General features: G+C 49.6%; 1 protein-coding gene across 9 annotated transcripts in view; it reads right to left on the bottom strand.

Annotated features, from left to right (window-relative positions):
- Window positions 1–49: 49 nt before the first annotated feature.
- Window positions 50–20,153, bottom strand: part of SHLD1 (shieldin complex subunit 1) — a 50,802-nt gene continuing 30,698 nt past the window's right edge. For 3 of the 9 annotated variants that reach the window (XR_011808017.1, XR_011808019.1, XR_011808018.1), the window contains 4 exons: window positions 14,875–16,492; window positions 13,600–13,703; window positions 13,326–13,471; window positions 11,639–12,857 (listed from right to left, as the gene is read on the bottom strand). Coding sequence is in view for 5 of the 9 variants with exons in the window: in XM_072035334.1 (XP_071891435.1) it covers window positions 15,984–16,492 (509 nt within the window). In the remaining 4 variants the exon portion in view is untranslated. Of the gene's footprint in view, window positions 5,853–6,589; window positions 6,625–8,377; window positions 8,517–8,618; window positions 8,887–9,273; window positions 9,466–9,858; window positions 9,950–11,638; window positions 12,858–13,325; window positions 13,472–13,599; window positions 13,704–14,479; window positions 16,493–20,153 lie in introns of those variants that run through there. The other 6 variants (XM_072035335.1, XM_072035336.1, XR_011808020.1 and 3 more) reach the window with 5 other exon arrangements.

The raw sequence follows: 20,153 nt of genomic DNA on the forward strand, positions 1-20,153 counted from the left end.
CTGCCATCGCTGCTGCCCGTTGTCCTCTTCCCCACAGAGGGGCTGAGGGAGCCCCACAGGCAGCCCTCGGTGCCCCCAGCCCGGGGAAAAGAGCAATGTTCCCTGCCTCCCTGCTCAGAGGATGCAGCATCATCCCTAAGGCTTTCCCCTATACTACTAGGATGCTGAACCTACAAGGCAGCAGGGTAGTGAGGAGGTGCAGTCATCTTCCCCCCCTACACCACCCATGTCCATAATTCAGCCCTGATCGAAGCCTTTTCGGGTGCTGCGGCGTCCTTTTTGTCCCTCCAAGTCGCTGCTCAGCAAGCTCGGAGCCGGAGAATTATGGAAAGTGATCCCCGTGCTCCCGTCGTCTGAACTTGGCAGTGTTCCTCAAGAGTTGTTGCTGGGGAAATCACTGCTCCTAGCATCCATCTCCCTCACGCTTCTTCTGGTGGTGCTCCGGGGACCCTGAACAAACCTACCGAAATGAAGTTTTACATCGTTTTCTCAAACAGCCCCAAAGTGTCCCGATCAGTCCTCGATGGGCTGGGGGGTGTAAATGACAAGCTGTGAGGAGTTCTCCGCAGAGCAAGTCTCAACACTCCCCGCTGCTCCTTGAGAGCCAGACAAAAGCATTATAAGACCAGGATTTGTTTTGTTTTTCCTTCCATTAACTCTTAGAGGGCCACCTCCGATTTATTTGTACTCTTTAATTGCTCTTTTTTGCTTGTACTCGGTGTTAAGCAGGTGGCCCTCTAATTGTCAGCAATCACGGAAGACAAAGAATCTACACATGAAAATGGCAGGTCCCTCTATAACCGATTTATTATCTCGTATATTAGCAATGCCAGGCTGCTATAAGTGTATCTTTCAAGGACACAGAGCACCAGTGAACTCGTATGCAGCTTCATCTGTGCATAAAGGAAGCCAAGAAACGGCTGCATTTTAAGCTTGTTTCAAAAGACAGCCTTCAGCTCTGGGAGGTAGTGCCAGATACCTCCTTCACCTTGCATTCCCATCACAATTTCTGCAAAATAACAGAAGCTGGCCACTATGAAAAGCAAAACAACACTGCAATACCTTCCATGCTTCCTCATCCTCACCCTGTTTCGTGCTGTTCCTGTACAACCATCAGATGACCCATATCAACACGTAGACAATTCTTTGGACATCACCAGCCTTGACTAGGAAGCTGTGAGCTCAATTCAGAGGACTGTGAAGAGTTTCACCGGCTCCAAGGCCCCCATCATGTCCCCACTTCCCTGAGGATTCACCTCAACCTCCTCATCTGCTCATGACAAAGAATTTCAGGTGAAATATTTGCCATTTAAGCATCCTCCACTTCCCCAGGCACATAAATAGTACTTATTGTGGACATGACGATCAAAATGGGCAAGCAATACACAGACACTGAATAAAAATAGCCAGCTATTTTAGTACCTACAAGGTATTCACAATAAGTACCTGTTTCACTCAAGTCCTGTTGATAGTGCAACAACCACTACAGAAACCTTCTTGCTGCAAAAGAGGCGTTTGACATTAAAAAATCCTGCACCCCTGGCTCACGTGGCTTCTAATCCATCCCTGGTGCTGCAGCCACAATCACTGGAGCTTCACGGCTGTTTTCTCTATCCTGGTAGGTTTATTTATATTTGGACTCGCAGCATTTCTCTGAAACACTCCCTCACCTCAGCACTGCGTGGGCTGATCCTGAAGAAGTAGCAAGTCCTATATTTGCGGTTGATAAGAAAAGATGTTAAAGCACTGCTGGGTCATGTTCTGCCATCAGTTACCCCAGGATCTACAGGGGGCAAATGTCAGTGCCTTCAGATTAGATTGGAGTCGAGGTTACAGGGAGATCACAGAAGATGATTGCAACAGGAGCACAGACGCTACAGGACAGAGTCCATCTAATTCTCTCTCCAGTGCCCAGGGGTAGGATTTCAAAACACGATCCCACTAACATTTCTGCTACTGCTGGACAATCACTGAGAATCCAAGCTCCTTGCCCACAGTTAATTAACTCAGCTCGTATTTTCAAAATAACATCACCTCACGTGGACTTTTACAGTCAGGTATCGGCTGGCACAAGCTTCCCCTCAGATCAGAGAAGAAAAGTGACTACATTAAGTCAGGATTACAGCCAGCGTATTTCACTTGATCGGTTGTGAATGGCACACCCCAACCTCCCTTCTCAGATGTGTCAGAACTTTCACTGCAATGATATATGTGCCTCATAACGTTGTGACAATCCATTGCTCCATGAATAAACAGTATTTATCCTGCTGGATTCTCTCAAATACAAATGCTTTAAAAATACATATTTTGGCTCATCCTAGAAGCTAGAACTTCAGAAGATGACAAGCAAATTTCCATGTCTGATCTCCTTCTAAACGTAGAGGAGACTGCTTGGGGAATATGGGGATTGTTCTCCTCTAATTAGATGTGCTAGCGGGATTATCTTCATTCTCGGATGCCAATTAGTTTTCATGGAATGAAAATCCTGCAACCCATTTCATGAACAAACTCATCTCTTTCATTCAGAGCGTACTAAGGGGACGGATCTGGTAAACAACACCAATCAAATCTGAAAAAGCCAGCGCCTCAAGGGACTTCATCCATTCAGCTTCATTAATGGCAGTGAAAATCCTTTCAGAGGGCCACGTTTATGCAATGCCAATTGCAACGTAATTGGTAATGCTGAGCCTTTGCTGCCGTTACGCATTACCGTGTATGTATTTACCCATAACTCACTAACACCAACTGCTAGAGAGGCTTAGAGCTGGTGTAACATGTAGTTGAAACATGCCCCAGGAATTCAATTACCACCTTAGCTCTACGGCAAAGCAGGATCAGGTGCTCATCTCCCTGTTTGTACAGTAACGGGCTTCAGAGGAGATAAAACCCATCAGGCACATCCACCGGAGGGGGAACAGGCCAGTGCTCTGCTAGATCTCATCTGCACTCTGTCCAGAGAGGGGGCCTGGCAAGGCAGAAAGGACAACACTTCAGGGTTGCATATGCCTGTATACGCACAAAAAAATCTTTGCACGCCTCCAGCCACAGCCTCTGTGAGAGGTGGCACACAGGCCCACGCTCAGATCTCCTCCTTCCTACTGAGCAAAGACTATTTAGGCACTACGGTGATGCTGATGAATGGAGCTTGCTTGTTGAGCTGCTGGAGGATTGCTCCATCGCCCCAAACCTGACAGCATCCAAAAATGCACCCTCACAGCAGAACTGATGCAAATTACCAGAACACACTGATGCATATGTTAAAGTGCTTATGTCTATATTTACACACTGACCAGCTTCCAATTTAAATCTAAAATGCACATCTTTTACCTCCACTGAAATATTTTTGGGGTGTTTTTCCCCGGTATCCATAGGGTGAACATGCACAACACTGCATGTGGCTTAGTGCATGGATTTTGCCAAAGGTATCAAGGAGACACCCAGAAAATTGGGTTCTAGCTGAGAGAGAGACGAGCTGTGAAGAGACCTGGTGTGATACAGATGTGTAATTTCTTTAGCATGGGTAACTATACATTTTTCCCTCTCTATATTTATACAGTACCTCAACACAGTGGTTTTCTTTTTCATGCCATGTGCTCCTAGGCAGTACTGAAACAACTGCAGGAAATATCCACCAGGCTTTCGTCTCAAAGACTTTCTGCAAAGAAAATCTAAAGAACCTACAGTTTAGTTCTGCTTTTAAACCAAGAGAACTTTAAACATTCAGGGTAACTCTTCTTGAATTTTAGCCTCTGAAAAGAGGTTTAAAACATGCCTATTATACATCACAGATGTTAAGGGATATTAAAATACGTGCACAGACACTGCCTTGGTCTTTAAACGACACAGGTTTCTCGCCCTCCTACAAGAGGAAGGCTGAGTTTGCCTAACAGCAGCGCACCGCTGGGATTTTGAGTCACCATCCTCTTTGTTTTATCCACGGTGCCACTTCTCACCTTGGTACAGATTCTTGATTTGCTGTCAGTGAGTGATGTAGTGGAGTGCCAGTCAAAACCTGCCACTCCAGATTAACTGATCATCAAGCTAAAATGCAGCTTTGAATCCACCGCAGCTCAAAAAGGCCTTAAATGATTACTCATGGCTTTATGAATTTGGCTATGACTAAAGCTCCTCCAAGCCCCAGCTGTAATGAAATTGCCGTGTGACAACAGGAGCAACAACCGCAGCTCCAGCCACCTCCTCCCCTGCAAGGAGGGAGGTAACAGGAACCCAAAACCATCCCCACTGGCAAAGAGCCCCGAACAATGAGCAAGAGCACCCCTGAAAGCTGCCGGTGCATCTCCCCAGCCTGCCTTTTGGATGTTCAGCATCGCTGCAGGACCCAAGCTTCCAGGCAGCCGATGCCCAGAGAACAGAGCCTTTGGGGCACCTCACCCTCTGGCCTGTGCATGCAGGAGCCGCACATCCCCCCCAAAAAACACCCCTATACAACCCTGCCAAAAAAAATCCACGTTTTTTTAGGTATCCAATTAACCACACTCGTAACCTCCTCGGTGAAGAAGTTTGGGGTCTGTGCAGCTCCTGTGAAACAGGCTGGAAATTTCTTTCTGCAACCCAAGTGCTGACTTAAGCCCTTGTATTTCGAGTGCTGCTCGTCATTAAGGAAAAATGACTTTTACAGTTGCCTTTGCACTGCAAATAATCTCATTTAGGCAATGAAACGGCCCCATTCAGTGTTTCTGCCTGCATTTTGTCAACTGCATATGTTCCATTTAATATTTACAGACTGGGGCACTAGTCTGGCTTACATACTAATTCTTTTTTTTTTTCTTCTTCTTTTAATATTTATAGCTCTTAGACTCTCAGCGAGGGTTCTGTTTGGTAAGAATAATATTGTTCTGTGGTTGATAGCGCCATGGAAATTTCACAGAGGCAAATTTCAATTTTGTAAGATAAAAATATATAGATACCTGCAACAGACTGTTATGATTTCAAAATAAACTCTTCATTGCTGACCATGTATGTACTGGAAAAAAAAAATCTTATTATGCCTTTACATGTAGCTCCAGACCAAAGGCACAGTGCTGAAACATCCAGTTTGTGACAACACACACAGAGCAAAAAGAACTGCCAAAGAAATGTTCTATCACTTCTTCTTTTCAATCACCACTGGTACAAAAAGCAGAAACCCAGCTGCAAAAAGACCCTAGGAAAGAGGGAGCAAAGCCCACAAAATCCAAGAGGAGTCTTCGCTAAGATCTCTTCCCACTGGAAAATCCTTTTCTTCTTTGCACGCCGTGATTTTAAGTCTTTTAGGCTCTCTGTGTGAAACGCTGTGTGCTTATAAAAAAAGGCTTAAGAGGCTTAAGTTTAAAGGCAGTCTTGGGAGCTGAAAGTACCTGGCAGATACACTGTCAGTGTAAATTTTTCTAGTTCCAGTGACTTCAGAGACTGCCTTCAAATGACACCAGCTGAGAGCCAGGACCAGAGAGCACATCCCTGGCCTATCATTTTAGGCTTTGCTGTAGATGCACGAGTTTTCAGGCACTCCCTCCTGGGTAAGAAGATAACTACCTGTATTTGTGATGTAAGGACAATTTCCCAGAGGACACCAAATGATAGTTATAATTCCTCTGCAAAATACCACACCGACGAGGCAGGGCTTACTGGGGATGTGTCGTTCCTACACAGGGCTTCCCGCTCACTGGACACCACCACACTTTCTGCTCACCAGTTTTTTTCTTGTCTCCTCCATTACGACTCCAGGGACTTGAGATAATTCGCTCCGACAGTGAGGCAGAGGAAGCAGAGGAACTGCATTTCAGCACTGACCTGACATTTCACAAAGCACTGAAGACGGCAGCACGGCAGCTGGGAGAGCAATTCCTGCACCTCTGGAAAAGCAGCCCCCATAATTTGTAAAGTCAGTGGGAGCGAGCTGCTAGGAGCGAGGATGATTAGCAGGAAAAAGCCAAAGGTAGAGTAGCTCTGCAAGCCACACAGCAACCATTCCTCCTCACGGGAGGAGTGCTCCGAGCTCTGCTCCCAAAAAACAAAGGTTTCCAAATGCAACCTAAACCTTCCCACCACCCCTGCTATAACCCAAACCCACCTTCTTAAGGATAATAAAACATTTCTCACAGCAGAGCTGCTGTTCTGCAAGGGACAGAATTAACAATGCAGGAATTCACTGATTTTGTGCTCTCTCCCCCTAGGGCTCCCAGATTGCTCTTACATCCCACCCACGGGCTCCAGTGCCCCGTTCCAACCTCTCATCCCAACTCCTTTGGCTGGGCATGGCACAGCCTGGAGCCGTGCAAGGGCTGGCAGGCCAACAGGACATGTGCTGGGTGACTGGCTGGCAGGATGGACAGGGCTGATTTAGCTTTATTTTCCTCAGGAAGGCATTCATTTGGGTCTCTTTTCTGCCCACCTGCCAACACCACGAACTTAGGTCCTTCTCCTCAAGCACAGATGGGTGTTAAACTCCTGGCTTTGCCACCTCGGTACAAAGAAGCCAGGTGGCACCAGCACGCCAGCTCCAAGCACAGACATTGACCCCGTGGCCTGACACCAGGGCTGCCACTTTGTTCCTCCCCCAAAAGGGAGATGATGTCTCCTGCTGTCTCACCTTCATGCTGCAGGGATGGAGAACCAACACAGATCCTGCCAGGGGGATACGGAGAGAAAAAGCTTTTTTCAAGATTAAATGTCCTCGCAAGGTGGAAACCAGCAGCTGCCAAGAGCCATCCCATTACCCAGGGGGAGGAACATGGGAACCTGCCACCACGTCCTTCTCCACACCCAGCAGAGGTGACCTTGACCAGTTGGTGGCTCAGCTCCCCCGTGAAGGGGGTGCTGCCAGCTCTCCTGGGCACCTTTGCTGCCACTTGTCTTGGGCTTTATCTGGTCCTCAGGTATTTCTCTTGAAAAAATCCTGCATGGAACATTCTCCTTGGCACCGCTGCTGCTGGTCTTTCAGTCAGTGGCTATGCCTGCTCTGCTGGGCTTGGTCCCAATATCACAGCCTTCAGTGATGCCCCAAAGCTTACCCAGCCCTTCTCTGCTGGCAGCTGGTGCTGGCCACGCTCAGACAAGAAGCCCTCAGGGGTGACTCACCCCAGCCTCTCCACATGAAGCGTGACAGGCGGAGCAGAAGGCATTTTAAACACTCTGGGGGCAAAAATAAAGTGCTGGCACCAGCCCCAATGAAAGGCCCAGCATTCATTTGTAACCCTGGAGGGCAAAGGGGTGATGCAAGCAGAGTAAGCAGGAAAAAGTGACCCTGAAAGAGACCTCTGCTACCCTGAACATGGGGAAGAGCAAGTCATAGCTTGCAGTCTCACCGGCTCGCACACAAGGTGCATCGAGCATGCAAAGTGTCATCCTCTGGCTTTGGGAAGAGCCAGTTCCCATATGCCTCTTCCTCCGAGCAGACCCACACCAGGCGGCCATCTCAGGAGGGATATTGCAGCTGAAATGGGTCAGGAGTGGCAAATTTGCAAGCTCTAGAAATCAGGAGGACATCTCAGTTCAAGGCTGGGAGTGCCAGGAGCTGCCCAGCCAGCACGACGGTCCCATCCAGGCCGAGCTGCCCTGAGGACACCCCAAGACCACCCAAACACACGGGAAATTGGCCCGAAACAGCCAATTCCTCCTCGCTCAGGGCCTCAGCACTTCCATCGCCCCCAGCCCAAACAGGGCAGCCACGTGGCAGATCCTTATCACAACGTGCTATGCCCTGCAGGGCCTTACAAGCAGGGCTGGCTCGGCCTAATCACATTAACAGCATCACTTCTGCTCAGAGGACACGGCTGGCGAGGGTGCCTGCTGCCCCTGACTGTTCTCCAGCACAGAGCTGCATTTTTCAGCCTGATCTCTGGGAAGATTCCCTGCCTTCAGGATAGCTCTGAGCTGCGGTCTAAGCTCACACACCCCCAGAGAGTTCACCCTACAGGAAGATCGTCCTGGTGGGCCCCCCCTTTGCAGAAGAGGTGCTGTTCACACGTCTTAAAGGCTGGGAGACTGCAAGCACCGCCAGCGCTGCAGCCTCTAAAGACCAGGGCTCCCAAGAGCCCATCCGGCCTGGTGGAGGCTTAGAGAAGCCACCCTCCCCAAAATGTTTGGAGTATTTTAAAAACTGGCACCTGGGGTACTTTTCTAGCACTGGTTTTAAAGTTCAGGAGTACCCGTGTGCAAACTGCTTTTTTGTCTTTGCTTTTTTACAAAACACGCTGGTGTTGTTACCGCTCTGCAGGTGTAAAATTGGTTTTTCCTCATTCCAGAGGATTTTTCTCAATAATTCACACCCAGCAAGTTTACTCCTGAACGCCAGGCAGCCAGCATTAACAGTCAGGTGGTCAAAAACCCAGACGAGAGCCTCGTATACACACTTCTCATCACTCCACACGGTACTTGCCTCTCACTACTCAACCTCCCGTTGTAACTCAACCTCTAATTGCTGTCTTTTTAGGGGAAATGTTGTTGGGCAAAGACGTGGGTGGAAATCCCATCCTCTTCCTCCTCCTTTGAAGCTCTCAGGTATCCAGAACAAGCTGCTGGGAATGCAGAGCAAACAGATTTGTCTCAGAGAAAACGGGTTGCAGGGCACAGCACTGAAAGCCACCCTGCCACATCCCCACCTCAGTGCTTCTACTCACAATCATTCCAGTTTCTCTGGCTGGATTTAGCTGCTGATTCCAGCATCCATTTAGCAGCATCCCCTGCCCGTGCAGCACATCTCACCCAGAAATGGAGTCATTAGAGATAACGCTGGGTAGGGTTACCTGCCCTGAGGTTGGCTGCTGTATCCCATTACGAGAACCAACCTCCTACTGCCTGTAAAACTTGGTCCAGCTGGAGCTGAGGTGAGATTTTCCATGCCAGGTGTTCGTTCGTTACGAGACTTTCCCTTCCAATTCACAGAACCTGCAAACAAATAGGCCTTTCACAAAAGCAATTTGAATAAAGGTTTGACCTTTCAGCCATGAGTTTTCTGGCTTCGGTTCGCTCCAGCTACTGTCTTAATCACATCTTTCTCATTTCATGCTCTGCACGCTATGTGCCAGTTTCTACTTTTAAGGAAGAAATGCTGGCAGCTGGCGTTGGCTAATCGATGTGTGGGGGAAAATAGTCATTAGGGAAAACCTACAGAACCGGGTATTTTTAAAACTGAACTTTGGTGTTGTGGGAAAACACATGCCCCATGCAGCGTCACCTACACTCAATAATGAAATAGATCCATCCCGATACGACGCATGCTGCCTGTTGTACACCGATTTTAGCAACCATATGTCCCGAAATACCCACGCATACCAAAACACCTTAAACTTCTGGGGAAAGATCCTCTGATGGTGTTAACGGCCCCAGCTCCATTCACCGGCGGGGAGCTCCCTCGTTGATGCCTGCCGAGGATCTGCTCCAGCGCCTGCCTGATGTCTCCTTGGCTGCTGCTGGGCTCCAGGATCAGGCAGGTCGCTGGTGTGAATCAGTGCCTCCTACAAGAAGCTGTGTGGGAGGGAAAATAAAAATTGTCGGAGTAGGCATCAGCAAGGCCATCAATACTGAGCATCCTGGAGGAGCTCCAGTGAAAAAAAAGCAGGGAATGACTTCACAGCAGAAGGATTCGTCAAGGATGACAAAATAATTTGGACTTTTATAGAAGGCTGGTTGTGGGAACAGAGAGACAACACTCGCTGGCTGCCGGGCTCGGGCCAAAGATGAGTCCCGAGGTGGCTGCTGTGCAGGGGCAGGGGGAGCCGTGCCTGCAGCAGCGTGAGTCACCCCAGTGAGGGATGCTGGCCCCGTTCAGCCAGTAAAAACCCAAGCCAAGGCACAAGCACCCCTAAAGAGAGCCTGGGTGGGCTTTGGGTGGATCTTTATTTCAATTGCACATCTCACCTGAAGTTCCTGGGGGATTTTGCTCACGCACGACCTTGAAGGGTGCTGTGGATTGCAAGTGTTGTCACCTTCGCCAGTTCAGGCAGGGTCACTGCAGAACAGGAGGAGAGGAATGGGATTCGCACACGTGCGAGCTTTGCAACAGGCGTCAAGGATCCCTGCTCTCCCACCTGCGCCAATTGCCAGAGCTGCAGCAGCACGATTTAGGGAAAACCACGAAAATCCCCTCCTGCAGTTTGCCAGGAGAGCAGGGGGGTGCTGAGAGCACATTGGCTCTCGAGCAGGGGAAAATCAGCAACATGGAGGGACGTTTCCTATTGCAAAAAACGGGGCAACTTGCAAGCAGTCCTGCCCAGAGCACGCACACAGCACAGACAGCTGAGGGGGGAGTTTCAAGGAGAATATAACCTCGGGTGTTGGTTTTTTTTATATATATTTTTTTGCCTGTGAGCTGTACCTTCAGTGCTTACGGTTAAGTCTGCTTTTGAAAGCCGAACCCAAGCAGCCCAGCTGCCTGCTGAGCTAATGGTAGTGGAGCACATCTGAGCACAAAGAGGTCCAGCATCAACTGGTTCCTCGCCTCAAGGGGAAGCGGTTATTTCCTGCCGTAAATAATGCAGCAGAGGAAAAAAAGAAAGAGAAAACAATGGGGTGGGTCACAGAAACAAAGCACACGGAGAGAAACCAACGGGGGCCACGGCACAGGTGACAATTTGTGCTTCACCAAGAGCCAAAACTGAGTCTGCTTCAAAACTGTGCCAACTATGAGCCAGGCAGAGGGGAAAGGACCCTTCAAATGAAGTGACCAATTCCCCAGAGGCTGTTTCACAGTTTGGGAAGAGCTGCACAAAACGGGACATTTTGGTGAGGGTCAACAAAACCTGGCCAGGATCACTGGGACCAGACAGGTCTAAGGGCAGAAACATCTGCATGGGAGCTCTCATCCTTTTCTAAACATGCGGATGGGGCAGGAGGAGGGTTAGATCATTTCAAAAGCATTGGGTTCTTGGATAAATAGCATGGGTTGATCCGTCTTTGACCCCAGAAGGGATGAAAAATACCCAGAGCTAAAGGCCCTTCTGTATGTAACTGCTACACCTGTCTGAACTTAAAAGAACTTTCACTTGTCTTCTAGGAAGGAGCCCCAAGCAAACCATTTCTAGTTTTACTCACAGAGGCTTCAGGTTTCTTCTCTCCCTCACTTTGCACCCAGTGTGGGTGCTCTGTCTGTGAAGTCGGTGACCTGGGAGTGCTTCGTTGCTCCAAAGACACACTACAAACATTTCCAACCATGCACGGAGGTTTCTTTGCTGCTGTGGCCAACTATTTCCAAACCACAGCCCAGGATATCAGATCATCAACCACCTAAATCAACTGCTGAACCGAGAGTTAACCCCTGGGTATCCCATTTTCCTTGTGGGAATTTCACCCTTCCTCAGAACAGATCCTCTTAATCACCTGTGATGCCAATCAGCTTGGACACAGGAACCAGTCTTGTACTCCAGAGAAGAAACCAGATACAGTTAAGAAAAAAAAAAAATCCTCTCCTCCAGCAAGACCTGCATCAAATTTATCACCTCCCAGGATGTTTATTCCTATGGGCTCTGCCTTTGCCCTTTCTTCCATCTCAGCTAGAGACCTGCCTCTATTTTTGGCAGCCTTATTGCCATCAGCTGCACGCCGTACCTGGCAGCGAGCGCTGCAGAGAGCTGCGGGTGCTCCTGGCTGGGAGAAGCACAAACTTGCCAAAAGGCTGCGTGTTTCAGCAGCACAGAGCTCACCACATCTCAGAGAGCCAGCTTTGTGGCTGTGAGTCACCATCCCAACACCTCAGCTGCATCCAGCCTGCTCTGCCTACGTCGCTCTTTAAAGCCAGGGAGTTTCATGCTCTCCTCTGATGGTTCTCTACCTCCACGCTCTTCCAGCAACCGCCTGCTCCGCTTCGTCATCTTCTTTCCTAAAGGGATGAAGAGAAACACATCCTAGGATTCTTGCTGCACCAGAAGTTTCTGATAAGGAAGCTGGGAAGCTGAAGGCAGTGACTGAGCAGCCCCAAGAGCTGGCAGGAGCTGAAGCAGAAGCCCGACCCCTCTGGGGATGCCTCGTCCCCCTCTGGCACCCAGTGCCTAGGGAAGCAGCTCAATGCCCCATGGTGGGACCCCAGATGAACTCCCTGCACGGACACCCGCCTCCCAAACTGAGATTGCCTCATTTTGTGGTTATTTAAATCCATCAGCAACCAATAGCTCCTCCAAAAGAACTCTCCATATCCCTTGAACATTTCATAGACCTCATTCAAAAAGTGGCAGCTCGTTTTTGTCCAGGCCCCAAGGGGAGCACCCCTCACGGCCCCAGAGAGTGGGGTCCAGATGAGTTCCTCACATTTTTTATGACTGGGAAAGGCCACGTCTGGCTCAGGGGCTGACCCAGGGTCAGCTTTTCCCTGTTCCATCAAAACTGTTTTTTTTTTGTTTGTTTTTTTTTTTGCAAGATACCTGCTGGGTAGCAGCAGGGCTCTCCTAAATCACAGGAGCTTTGCTTTTGGCTCTGAGCTTTCTCAGCAAAAACTGCGTGGGTTTGGACATATTTTTTTTATTTCTTATTTTTAAAATTCTGAACAAGAAACCAGGTGGCTTCAGAGCTAATCCCAAACAGACCAATTCATCACTGAACCCAATCCAGCTACCGAAGGTGTTCAGATGCAGAAGGCTGACTTGAACTCCTCCAGCTCTCCTTCTGGGAGGTGCTGGATCCCCTCACACGCCAGATCCTCTTCTTGATTCATTTTTTCCCCTAGCTCTAATAACCTGAGCAGCTGGGGGAGCAGCTCGAGGCCTGTTCCCATGTTTTGTGTGCCCCCTACCACACATACAAGTAGGGCACCCCTCCCATAAAAGCAGCACCAGTTCCTTTGCCCAAACGTTGCCACTTTCTGCACAATCCTTCTTCTTTTCTCTCTGTGCTTCCTTGAACACGTCCACAGAGAAGAACTGGTGGCACTGAAAAAAAAAACCCTCAGTGGACAAGCCAGAGGGTGGAAAAGAAGCACAAAAGCTTGTCTTCCTGGCAGATGGAGGAAAGCAGAAAAGCAGCAGCTGAGCCAGGAGATGGGAGGCCTCAGAGAGAGACCTGAAGTGGCTGTGCGTGGGTTTGCTGCTCTGTTGCTGACTGACATCAGGCTCTTTGGGCTAGCGGAGACCTGCTTCATTTTCAAGCGAAACCTCCTCCAGGGATCTCATTAGCACCAGCACGGAAGACAGAAAGGAACTGGAGGCTGGTGGAGGGGTGATGCTGGGGAGGGAAACAGGCCAGAAGCACGGCCCAGCTGCGTTCAGACAGGCAGGGGAAGGAGCCTGGCGGCACGGTGCCCTCGCCACCCCGTGCTGGGGCTGCCTCCTTCCCCTCTCTGCAGGGCCAGCATCCAGCAGGGCTGCTGCCCTAAAGCTCAGCCCAAGACACCCACTCACCTGCTTCCTCCTGCCAAATCCCTTCTCCTCCTCCTCTCTTTGCTCTCCCCCTTCCCAGGGCGTGCTCTCCTCCTCCTCTCTTCCACTACCAGCTGGACATTGTTGTTTGTGCGAAGCAGCAGCTCTGGCCATGGTGTGTACTGCACCTACATAGGGCAAAGACAACAAGGCACCTGGGGCTGTGTCTGCAGCCATGGGAGACCCGCCGGGGTTGTTACACAGCTCTGCAATGGCAAGGACGGGTGTGACAAGGATCCCTGTCCCGACAGCCCACCTTCCCTGCAAGGAGGGGGTGAAGTACCCTGTGAAACAGCAGCTTCGTGGATCCAGAACAGCAATCGTAGCACAACTGTGCCAGAAGATCCCCTTCTAATCCACCTGAGAAAAGTCACAAAAGCAACACACACAGAAAAAAAAAACACAAATAACCCATAAAAACAAAAGGAAAAATTAAATCCAGAGAAGTTAATTCCATTCGGTACCTTAGTTATAACTGCAAATCAGCTCAAGAAATTGAAACGTATACTTAAGTTAAGCCCCCTCTGCTATTACTTAGCAGCTCTGATATTTATCATCACAGTCTCTTCCAGGCAGCCCCATAAAATACCCATCAGGACCGTGCTTCTCTCAAGTGAATCCTGCTCAGAGCACCTGGCAAAGGGGAGGGATGCATTCAGCTCCCCACGTCTTGAAGGCACTGAGAAGATGTTTATTGAGGCAATGAGTAATGCCAACTGCTTGGCTTTCGGCAGGCTCGGAAATACATGCAGCAGGTTCCAGCACAGGTTGGTAAAAAATTAATTAGCAGCAAGTCAGAAAAGGAGCAATGGGTGTTATTCTCTGAGCAGCAGTCTTATTTAACTTAATAAAAGGGATTGAACTGTAGGATCCCAGTGAAACACCTCCTCACGTTGTTTCTCCAGAAATGGAGACATTGGCTTCACGGAATTAATGACCAGGTATTCTAAACTGAGATGTGTTTAGGCTCCTAACACCACAATTAGGTGTCTGGAAAGACTGTCAGACTCCCCTAAAAATTTATCTTGCATCATTACCATTAAAAATCAATGGGATTTTGCAGCCTGCTTTACCCAGCAAATTCAGCTCTGCTTCTTTAAGCACCTAAAACAAAAAAAAGTCGTAAAACACAGTAATTTTATTCCAGATTTTAATGAAAACCTAACAACAATGGTTTTAAGAAGACAAAATTTTGACAGTTCTTTGCTCTGCAAGCTCTCCAAGCTGAGAAGCAAAGCAAAAGCTACATCAAGGCAGCAGGCTTGGGCACCCCAACAAAGACTACTATAAAACTATCTTCTCCCACGTAAGTCTCTTTTGGAGCCTGAGACATCATTCAAGAACAGAGCATTTACACAACTAATTGCAGATGGTGAAGCGTGGCTTTAATCACTGGTAACCGGTCCCCAGAGGCAGCAGAAACTCTGCTTGCTCCTGACTGACCGCTTCAAAGGGCTCCCACGTGCTGAGCAGAGGGGGCTGTGTGCCAGCAGCACCCTCCAGCAAGGGAGCCCAGACCCACACCCTTCACCTGGTTCTTCTCCTTGCTTCTTCTCCTTGGGATTCATCCCCGTTTCCACGAGCACAAAGCAAAGAATGAGGCCTGCCAAATCCGTAGCGATGCATCACGCCCGGAGCTCTGTAAACTCCCCAGATGGCGCTGACGAAAACCAACTGCTGGGAATTAGTCCTTCAAGTCACCTCTTTGTGCAGGGCAAGCCACGGAGTCACCGCAAGCCCAGCCAGGAAACCAGCACGCTGGGCCAGCTCTCACTGCAGCCAGAGATGATCTTGCCAACTAAAATCAGAGCAGCAGCAGACAGCGTTGGAAGCAGCAAATCTCTGCTGCAACCAAGGAGTGCTGGCTGAGCCCTAAAGGACAGGAACCTCCCCTGTGGTTCAGACATCATACAGAACGTTTGCCCTCACCCATCAGCCACCAGGAAAGGAATCTCAAGGTCTAAAAAGATAACAGAGTGCTCTCAAGCGCTGCACAGTGGTTTCCCCTCTGTGAAAGCTCGAGGGTCACACCCCGTGGCAGCAGAAAGCAGCAGGGGCTCACGGGCAAGGAGAGAGCCCTACAGGAACAGCCGAGTGACCCACGGTCCTGGGTGTGCTGCGGTGTGATTGCTGCTTCTCCTGGATACTCTGCATCTCGCAGCAAGCAGACACCAGCACAGCTGGCATCGCTTCTGCAGCTTCCTTACGAACACGTCTGCAGAGCCCCTGCTTACGGATCTATTTCGGGTTGCTCTTAAACCAGCTCATACAGATAGGGGGAAAAAAAAAGCCACTCTGCTCAGCTGGTGCATCTGAAGTGTTAGAAAAATCTCTAAGGTGATAAAGCTTCGCTTTTTTTTTTTATCCCCTCCTGTAAAAAAATAACCTAACCTACTCTGTAGCTGTATTTCCTCTTATTCAGTTACACTCGACAGCACGTGGACGTCCTTTCACGCCTGTGCAGGGGCTGAATTTTGGCTGGGCTGCTGTTCAGCTGGGGCAGGGAGATCAGTTTAGAAGTTTAGGCCAGGTTAGAAGCCTGGTAGGTAGAAAAGCTCCGGTCTGACGCTCCAGATGCAGATGCTACCACCCTTCTCAGTAAAAAGCCAAGCTCTGGTGACACACAAAGCAGCATCTTGATCACTTCTCATGCAGCACATCGGGGCTGTGTTCTGTCCGGGTCTGTTTCAGGAGGAGCTGCAGGACATCGTCTGAGAGTCCAGGTGTTCTCTTCGTATCCTCCAACATGGCTTCTCCCTCAGCTGGCTTTGAAAAACAAGCTGTAGTGGGGTAGTTTGGAAAGATCTTACATCCGTCTCTGTTCAGGACCACCTGGGCCATCTGCAGGCACCGCAGTGCGTATTTGCTCCCGCCCCGGTTTGTGAGCTCCGAAACCTTCTGTGAAAGGCATCGCGACGCAGCCTCACAGGTGGGATCAGCTTTGCCTGGCCCGTTTTTGCAATACGTTTCGTAGAAGGCATCCAGAGATTTCCTGATGCTTGCATCTTCTGTATTTTCACGTTCATACGTACTTGAGAGAGAAGCATCGTTCGGTTCGGTGTGCTCACACAGCCCAGCTTCTGGATAACATCTCACATTTCCCTTCTCAGAGGCTCCAGCAGGAACTGCAGAGGGTGGATTGCTTTCTCCTGCAAGCACAAGATCAATGAAACTCATTAGTCACCAGGTCATCCCTGTAGCAAAATCTTTTTTTGTCCCCCCTCACTGCAGTCTGGCAACCAAGCTCCGTGCAGGAGCGAGCTAAGCGCTGCTTTAACGCGCTGTTCTGCCAGCGAGGCTCGCAGCACAGATTCACAGAGATTAATCTTGTATTTGGGCATCTCACAGGTGTCCCAGTTTTGTCCCTCTGCAGTGACTGAATCTACTCCACGGTACACGCCTCCGGGCTCCTCTCACTCACACTTCCAAAAAGAGGTGGAAATTGCTATCTGCTGCTGCCGGAGCCAGCAGCCGACCTACACTTAAAGCCCAGTTTGCAGCTGAAACCGTTCTGCCCGTTTCTTTTTCCTTCCTCCACCAGTCGGTCCACTCCTTCCCTTTCCGCAGTCCTCACCTTTATCGCTGCAGCACAACGTGCAGGCTTGTCCCCTGGTTTTCAGCCAGACCTAAAGCTTCCTTGGCATTGTTACAGCAAGTGCACGGGGTTTGGGGAGGGGGCCTGCAAGAGGGAACCTCGTGCTGCCCCGTGGAGCCCCACTTTCACTGCCCAGCTGCAGTGCACCACTCCCCCCATGTCCTGCAGGGATTTTTACAGGAAATCTTCATCTAAGAGCCAAGGACTTGCTCAGCCTTTCTCCTTTGCTCTGATTGTTTTGCTCCAGTGTAATGAAGAGGGCTGTAGCTATGCCCGATTAACGCACCAGCAGCACCAAGACACTTGGCAAAGCCATGAGCAGGGTGAGCAGCAGGCCACATACATCTTCTCCTACAAAAAGGAGGTACAAAAAGGGACCTGGAATCAGGCTCTGGTACCCAGGGAGCCCCCCTGACTGCAACCTCATCTCCCAGCCTGCCTCGCCAGCCCGTTTGCCAAGCACCTGAGTCACCGGCAGGAAAATTTTCCAGGGCTCAGCCAGAGGTTGCAGAGCTGTCAGCTGCAAGTTGCATAAGCAGGATGCAGGGCATTGGCAGGCAGCTCGGCCTCTCCTCATTCTGTAAAACACGAGGCACCTTTTTGCCAACTAGCAAGAAGGCACTTGATTATATTATGAGGTGAGTTTTCTTTCATTTACTGATTTAAGTTTACACGTGTCAATTTTTCCCATCAAAGCCTTCTTAAAGCGAGACGAGAAGGCTTCGAAGCAGAGTTCCCAGAACTAACCCCATGAAGCTGCAGGGTCCAGAAAGAGCTTCTCACCTGGGACACACGTACAGCACAGGAGCATGTCATGATGCCCTTTCTTGAGGGTACCCTCAACCCTACAGGAAAGCCAGGATTCCCCGATAACACATAGCAGCATTACTTAGAAGTTTGCACCTCCCTGGCCAGCTCTCAGCAGGAAAAATGTCCTTCACAGACCATTTATCCTTCCATGGAGAGTTTTATAGCACAGCTGTCACGCGCCTTTGTGTTGGCTTGACCCAACACGTGCAGAAATTAATGGAGTTTCACCACCAGACAACCTGGCCCCAATTATTTTTACCAGTTTTTACTCATTTCTATTACCAAGCAGGTATTAAAAAAATGAAAAAAAAAATGAAAACCCCAAACAAATAATTACTCACGTCTTGATTTCACCCTCACATGATGGATAATCATCACTAGGGCCGTGTATTGTTCCATTTGCACCCCCACTCCCCGCTAATTGAAGACCAGCATTTGCAGCTTATTAGCACGAGACCTGGGGGCCAATAACGGGATATTCTTTGTGTTTATAAAGCTGCTGATGAAAATTTAACGCCTCCATCTGGCACACGTGCATAACCCTACCGCCCGAAGCACACAACCAGATCCTGGTTTGGACCTGGGCCACTTCCACTGGTGTGACAGCCTCCTGGGGACCCTGCGTGGGTGGGCTCCCCTCCTGCCCCATGCACAAAGGCCCGTCCTATTCTGAGGTCTGGGGAATTTTTTGTGTAGCTGTGAGTACGAGAGCTAAAACAGAGAGTGTGTCAGCAGCAGTGTGATGAAAAGGGCAATTACAGCACTCGTTTCAGGGTCGGGATCGTTTGTTCCAGAGCTCTGGGATGACTCAGCCCTGGCACAGCTGCTCACAAAATGGAGCTCAAGCCCACCAAAGCCTGTATTGACCCACTAAAGTGAACCCCAAGCCCATATCGACCCCAGAAGTGCCCTGGTGCTCTTAGGGGTTATATGGGACCAGAGCAGCTGTGTCCAACAAAAGCAGCAAGCCTCATCTCCAAATGCAGAGGACTGCCGTGCTGCTGGGGCTGAGGTTTGGTTTGTTTTCCTCCAGAAGTTCAAAAGTCCTTGACCCCTTCCAGCAGTGTGATCAGCCACGTGCTGGGGCTAAGCTGGAACAAGGGCTGAACGTCTCTGCCTGGCCTCTGCTGTGCCACCCTAAATAAGTGCCAAGAAAACTAGGGGACTGGGAGGCACGGATCATTTCTTTGAACAGAACTAAATTAATGACACAAATCACCCTTGGGTTCACAGTGGTGACTGAGGTTCAACCAGACGTTGGTGAGATGATGCCAGAGCATATCCCTGCGTTGTAAGGTCTGTGACAGGATTGTAAAGCAGAGTTAGGGATTATTTAGGTGCTCAGCTATGAGATGGTACTGAGAAAACACGTCTGGTTCCTTCTAGAGCCACCCTGTCTGCTCGGAAGGCCAGAAGAGGTTATCAACATCGGGTTGTTTGAACAGAAGTCCTTAAATGATAATTACTACAGAAGGGAGCAATGCAACAATGGAAAGGAAAAACACAGGAGAGGAGAGGGTTGGAGGAGAGACAAACTCCTTCCGTGGGTGGCACTGACCCAGAAGTCACCAATACTTGGCCGAGTCTCCCTGGGAGCAGACAGGGCTGAGCACCCTCCCTCCTGGCTCATCAACATGCCAAGTTAATCGATGCTCCCAAAGAGGGAGACAGAAGACTTTGCAGCCCTCCTGTGGCAGTCCCCAAATCAGCCATTTCTTGCCCAGGATGCCCCATGTGCCCTGGTTGTTGTCCCTTTGCATGCTCCTTCTCCTCACGTGAGTCTTCTCCCCACGGAGACCTGCTGCAGCTCCAGCTGACGCAGTCCCTGCGTCCACGGGCAGGGATGAGTCACACGAGAGGGACACGAGTTGCCAGTTGCTTTGGTTGATTGTACCCATTAAAAAAAACAAACCCAAAAAAAGCCATTCCACCCTGATCTGGGAAGAAAGAAGAAATTTGGGGGAGGATGTAGCAGGAGCTCATTATTCCCCAGCCTCACACAACACCTTGGCTCGTTGGTTATCACACGCCAGAGTTGGTTATCACACATGCACTGCGAAGCCAGACATTTGGGGATCACACCTTACCTGCATCAACAAAAGCTCCATCGATTACAACAGCTAAAAAACCCATACGTGAGCTGACTGCATCCCTTTATGTGAACTGGAATCTATCCGCACCGTATTTTGTATCATCTCCATTACTGACATTTAAATTGGAAGAGCATCAAAGAAGACAAATTACTACCAAGCCTAGGTCCTTGCTATTAGGTGCCGTACAAACACCTACCACCTGCCAGATCCTAAGCCTTTTGTGTACAGCGCTGAATAATGATGGTGGGGTTTACAGTTTCTCTGCCTTGCAGAAAACAGCTGTTTTCTACTTGCTTCCTTGCTTGGGAAACC

This window comes from Anas platyrhynchos, chromosome 3 (assembly GCF_047663525.1).
Source record: "Anas platyrhynchos isolate ZD024472 breed Pekin duck chromosome 3, IASCAAS_PekinDuck_T2T, whole genome shotgun sequence".
NCBI classification, from domain to species: Eukaryota; Metazoa; Chordata; class Aves; order Anseriformes; family Anatidae; genus Anas; species Anas platyrhynchos.